Below are 6,552 nucleotides of genomic sequence, written 5' to 3' on the forward strand. Positions count from 1 at the left end.
TGATACGTAAAATTAACTGTCAAGAAAAATGCCTTCATGTTAATCCCTTTCTGGAGCAGCCAGCAATATTCCTCCTGGCGTGGCAGCCTGCCAGCCATAAGCAGGAGACGAGGCTCCCCTGCCTACCTTTTTTAAAAGCTTGGCACAACCTTTGGAAACTAATAAACTGGAAAAGTATGGCAATTAGACTAAGAAGAGTTGAAGCTGTATCATTGTTTGAACTCACTCGTACCCGGGCTTGAAAAAACAAAGGTTGACCTAAGGCAGCTGAAATTGCAGCTAAGCAGACTTTATCAAAGAAAGATACAACTGTAATAACAGAAAATAAATGCCAAGCTAGAGCAGGCTCTGCTACCATGCACAGAAATTCTTTGAGTGGCTGCACCATCATTTGGGGTTTACACGTCACAGCTGAGATTTCCTCTTGGAAATCTGGTAGTGACCAAGGCTTGTTTAGGGAGCTGCATCATTTTAATCCTCACAGTCTCCAAAGACCATGGTTTATCTCCATTTTGAACCACTTTCTAGCACAAGCTGCCAGCCAGGAAATCGACTGGAATGAGGCCTGCAGAAGGAGGTTGTCCTGGATGGACACCAAGGCTCCTGCACGAGGGCAGGTCCACTCCCAAAAGCCTAAATTCACAAGAAGGGGAGCTCTGAGGCTCAAAACTCATGGCTTTCACAGAGGGAAGACCAGACAAATTAAGCATGATATCTGACACTGGGAGGTGTGCCATTACTGCAAACTCACAAACAGATCCACTCAAACCTGAGGCTCTTTGCCTGGGGAAAGGCATGTGACCATTTCAAACAGGGACCAACAAAAGTCTGGGGATTAATATTTTTCTCTCACCGTTGGTGGTCTGGGTAATTGCACACATGTAGCTGATTGTAAACTGGAGCCTTCATTCCCTCACTAAAATGCTGCTGGGTACCCAGGAACCCTCCCCAGTTAGTGAAAGCCATGGATCAACTTAATGAGAAGCTAAAAATTGGGTAAACTTGGTTTTTTGGCAGTGCTGTCCCAGATAAAGCAGGACGGTGAAAAACTAATGCAGCACAGATGTGCACAGACTAGAAGGACATCCTGAAAAGAAAACAAGTTTTAAAGATATCAAGCTCTTCTCATGCCTTGCACTCCTGGCGAGCCATCCACATGGGACATGTGCCATTCCCAGGTGATGGGCACAATTCCCTGGCACGCATATTTAAAAAAGCTGGCCACTAGAGAGAAGACAACATCAAACTTTTCCGTCTGTGAATGCTTTTTGCAGACTTTCAGTTGTCAAGTTCATTATTTTATTGCTATTATAAGGTATCACCAGCAATCCAATTAGCCTGTAATGACTTTTAGAGCTTTTCTAGCCACTTGCTTTTGGTGTAACATTCTCTGTGCTAATCACATTGCAGCGTATCACCTTCAACTGTAAAACAGCCAGCTAATCCAGGTGTGTCATTTAAATCACCTAGAAAATTATTTTAATTAGGAATTTTTCATAGGCCTTCAAGACCTATCAGGTGTGGGGACACGGTACCACAGCACTGGTACCCCTACAAAGCTCAGGAGTGTCACCTTCCCCTTCCCACCATCTGAGGGACCACCAACATCACATCAACCACGTTCTAGCACGAAGAGCAGTCAGGAGAGAGGTGAGAGTGCACAGCCCAGGGGCACGAGCCTCTCCAGTGTCATCTGCATGGAAATTTGCCTGAAGTCAGGAAGTACACAGATATTAAAACCAAATGCATGTCCTCTCCCATCCTGAAGGAAGCAAAGGGCTCGCCTCTGCCGTTTACTTAACAAACTCTCTGGGTGTCCTCAAGCCACTTAAAACATGACCTGGACCTTTTTACCCCAGGCTAGACTGCGTGTGACGCCACGTGAAGCGAGGGCGTGAAATTTTGGCTGCTCCATCCCAAAAGGCAGCTCCCTGGAAGTGCTCATGACCACTGCCCTGCCTTCCAAAGGCAAACGATGTGAGCGAAAGGAGCGCGCTCAGTGCTCTGTGGATTTGGAAGGAATTCCTATTATGCTACAGTAATTCTGGTATCTGGGTTACATCTGAAAAAGGAGGTCAGGCTGACTTGAATTTTCCATGCAGGCTGCCATAGCAAAGAAATCTGTTGCTTCAGTTCCTCGTTAGCCATTTGTGTCACTCAACAGCAAATAACTGAGCTTTTGAATTTACCTTATTAAGTTACATTTGTTGTGGGCACAGTGAAACCAGGGCAGAAACATCCAATTCTTTGGGGATTTTCATTCTCTTTTAATTGACCTGCTATTTCGTGGTAGAGAGTTGATGGATCACACAGGCAGCTGATTATGTTTCCAGTTTCTGTTCCAACTCCTGTATTTGCCACTGCCTCATTAGGGATCAGAAGCACACTCTGCATGGAGCTGGCGTGCCGATAGCTCCGGCAGTAATGCGAAAATGAGAGGCTTTTTCATTTCATTTTTATGGCTTTTCCACACTCAGGGGTCATTCACCTGCAGGGTGAAATTCTGCTGTGTTTATAGAACTGGGGGCCTGGCACCTTTTGGGCTTGTTTTGGGGAAGGAGGGGGCAGAGGGACAGGGCAATTTTGGGGACCTGCTTTGCTGAGTGTGTGTATGTCAGGGAATGATGGAGAGATGAGGAAATGATGGAGATATTTACATCACACAAGGCTGAGGACGGGGTATTACCAAAGCAGACTCTGTGCCATCCTAAAATATCTATTGCCCATGACATTCCATGAAAGCAAAGGTGAAAGGAGAACAAGTGCTCCTGACCTCTCCACCTCCATCCCTCCCAGCTGGAGCAAGAGGAAGGTGGCACTTCTGGGAAACCACCTGAGCTGTTCTGGCAGCAGGTGAGAAGGAAAATGTAGGTACTTTTCATAGGGGAATTTCATCTGAGCTGAAAGTGTTTAAGCAACAACCTGGAGACATCTCTTGTCTTCTGCCCCAGACCAGGCACACGTGGGCATCAGGAGGCTCAAGGTTTTTTTGGGCTGAGTTCAGCTTTTTGGCTGACAAATAAAGCTCTTGCCATGCAATCATTTCCTCACATAGAATTTCCTCTTGCCATGCAATCATTTCCTCACATAGCTCTAGAAAAACTGGCAGAAGGAAAATGAAGAGGCATTGGGAAGGTGGGACATTAACTACATTTTACAGGGAGGACTCTGGGAATATGCTCCCCATGGAAGGTTTTAATTGTCTTTTAAAAACGGCTGTAATATGCAATCTCTTAAAAACCTAATACTAACCTGTTAAATTTTCCAGGCACTGGCTAGCTGAAAAGATATATCCTTTCTTTGTTTTTTAAACCTTATAAAATAGTCAAATACCATGAGTTATTTGAATAGGGACAAACCACGCCAAGTCTTTACTGACACTCGACTGTTTTTGCCTCTTACTCTGAACTCCTACTGGAGGGTGGAAAAGTTCTTGTGAAGCTCACAGACTTGCCCAAACAGCTTTGGGCCTGTTTACAGCCTTCAAGAGTAATCTCATTCCTCTCATTACAAGCTTTCATTTGTAAATGTTTGCAACTCCACGCTTACAAAAGTCAAACAGTCACAATGGCAGAGGAGATGTGCACCGGGCAGATACCTGCATTAGCAGGACAAAGAGGTGCCAAAAAACCCCCCTCAGGACAGAGGAGGAGGTTCTGAAGGTGGGACTTACGGCGAGGATGGCGATGAGGATGCCCGCAGCACACAGCACCGCGTCGTTGATGGTTTCCACGTTCTTCTGCGGGTACCTGATGCTGTCGTCGTCGCAGTAGAAGCCCCTCTGGTAGGGTTGGATTGTGCTTGTCTCGATGATGAGGAAGGGCAACCCGGCTACAAAGAAGGGGAGACAACAACCAAACCCATCAGCAATGCAGGCAAAAACAAGCAGCTCACAAAAAAGCCCCAAGATTCAACTACAAGACCCCTTGCAAACCACGCATCACCATTCCTGGTGCTTTTCTTTCCATATCGCTATCTTTCCAAAGAGAATAGCATTGGGATTTGTTTTTCCAAGCTGGTCTTGCAGGGAAAAAGCATCTCCTGTGTTATGGTTATCAGATGTCTGCGCAGCCTGGTTCCAGTTAAGCCCTGTGCGCTGCAAATATTAACTTACAGGAACAGACCCCTGGAGCAATCCCTCTGCAAAAGGCCATGAAAACCAATCTGGCACTTTTCTCCGGGGAGGGCCCGATGCTCCTCCGAGCGTGCCGGGCAGAGCAGCCCGGAGCTGTGCAAACAAACACGGCAGGATCGAATATCTGCAGGGCTTCTCCCCTACCCGGCCATCTACTCTCCATCCCCATCACTTCCCTGCCTTTGAAGCCTTCCTTGGCTCACTCCTCTTTGTATTTACAGGGTGTATTCACAGTTTTCTGTGAGTGTTTGTACCTACTAATGCACCAACCATGTGCTTTGGGCAGCTGTGGGACACCCATCCAAGGTGTCCAGAGTAAGGACCAGAGCATCCACAAAAGCCGATGAACTCCCATCAGAGCCATTAGATCACAATAAAGCCACGTGAAATCTGGGGTTTAAATACTATCTGAAGTACTTAAATAACCCTCTGAGCAGGATTCCTGTGTCTGTAAAGCTTGGCTGGATCTTTGCACCAGTCAGGGAGCAGATCTGCTCAAGACCATGGGTCAGGACACACAGTATGGGGGGCACACCTGGGAATTGTGGCACACCCGTAACTCCATTTTTTTTCAAGTTTTTCAGACAAATACAGCACTGCCTCAACAACACCTAGAAGGGTGTTTCCCAACCACAGTGTCACCTCGGGCAGGGCACCCTCCTTCCCTTTGCCTCAGTTTCCCCATCCATCTTTGCTGTTAAGCCCATCATCGAGAGGAGCACTACGTCCCCACAGAACCAAGCCCCAAATTCCCTGAAACCCATGTTCAGAGTAAATCACAAGCCACAAGGTACAGGAAACCCTCCTCCCACTTGCAGAGCGAAACCCAGGTAAGGGGAAAAACAAATGCACAGTGGTTCTAGCTGTCCTTGGGCCAAGACAACAGGTCTCACACCCAGATCCTACAGAAGGCATTAGGGAATACTTGCCGACCACTAACTTGCTTAAGTATCTGTGGGTTTGTTTACACAGCTAGCAGTCAAAGACATCAGAGGGTTTTTCCTTCTAAAACGAATAAAAATAATAAATAAAAAATGAAGCGCTGTTGGGTCTGACCCAAAGCTGCCCACAGTACATTTGCAGTGAACACCATCTGCTAGATGTGATTAGCAAGGGCACCGTGCATGTTGCTCAGAAGTGTCACCAAAATAATGTTCCCCATGTTCTCCACATGGACCACTCTCTGGATTTCACTTTGCGCAATCCACTTTGGCTGCTTTTCCTATATGTTAATGGGTTAGCCTAAGCCAGGATTACTACAGGGTTTTGTCAGTCTTAAGAAAAAACTCCATCGCCTGTGAGCAGGGACAACACATACTGAAGCGAAATTTTCAGGTACTCAGTAGTGGTCTAGGCCACTGCTCAGGGCCCCTTTCAGATCCTCTGAAAAACTCTGAAAATGGGTTAATTGCAAGTTCTGGGCCCCGAGTTGCTTGGCAAGGCAGGACAGTTTCCACCACATGTGTGAACCAGCGAGGAACAGCTCCAGAACCGCCCGCCCGGCTCAGATTTGGTAAATAAAACCGGACATCTCGTGTGAATCCAGCTGATCTTCATTCCACGATTTAACCGTTTTGATGCCCAGCCAGCTTGGCCCCAGAAGCCTGCCCGTGATGCCAGCAATCCCGTTTTAATGGGCCACTTAAAAAAAATCCTTAGGTTTCCCGGTGAGGAATGGCAGGGGAGAAGCGCTAAGGTCGCCGGGCGCGATCCGGTTTCGCGCGCGCGCGGAGCGGCGGCACGGGGTTGAACTCGGGGAGTAGACACACCACGGTTACGTGGCTCATTGTTATTCCTCCAGTTCCTCTTGCTAATGGCTTTCACATGACAGGTCTGTAAAACACATGTTCCCACAGACAATAAAATACATCTGAAAGCTAAAACCGGCCCTAAAAAAAAAAAAAAGAAATTAAAAAAAATACATTAAAAAAAAAAAAAGAGAGAGACGATAGATTTCCTATATATTCTGTGAACCCAGGAATAATAAAGATTTGTTTCTCCTTCATTCATTGAGCAGCATGGGGTAGTATTTCCGTGTTTCAATTATATGTACACTTGCCACAGCTATAATAAGAGCATAAGTGACCTATATGGGACACATTTTCATAAAGCACATAGGCATAGCTTGGAAAATCCAATGGGTTTGTTTTCTCTCCTACTAACTTGTGGTTTAGTGGGATATTGCCAATCAAGTCTTGATATTTTTCCAGCAAAACACTAACCTCAGATTCCCTTTTTTTTCTTTTTCCCTTCCCTCCCCTTTTTTTTTACATGAGAAACATAAACACACTCCCTATAACTGAGTGAATATTACTTAGAAGACATAACATGCCTTTGATTTTGAGGGCTGGGTGAGAGGCTGCTTTTTCACCCAAGGAATGGAAGACCCCAGCCCATGGCAAACAATAAATTATGCT

The 6,552-nt window shown here is 46.2% G+C and overlaps 1 protein-coding gene across 1 annotated transcript in view; it reads right to left on the reverse strand.

Annotated features, from left to right (window-relative positions):
- The window catches only part of PLPP3 (phospholipid phosphatase 3), a 44,556-nt gene that overhangs the window by 16,139 nt on the left and 21,865 nt on the right, over nt 1-6,552 (reverse strand). The window contains exon 2 of the mRNA XM_053985764.1: nt 3,674-3,831. Coding sequence (XP_053841739.1) covers nt 3,674-3,831 — 158 coding nt within the window. The remainder of the gene's footprint in view (nt 1-3,673; nt 3,832-6,552) is intronic.

Source organism: Vidua macroura, chromosome 9, assembly GCF_024509145.1.
Source record: "Vidua macroura isolate BioBank_ID:100142 chromosome 9, ASM2450914v1, whole genome shotgun sequence".
Classification (NCBI taxonomy): domain Eukaryota; kingdom Metazoa; phylum Chordata; class Aves; order Passeriformes; family Viduidae; genus Vidua; species Vidua macroura.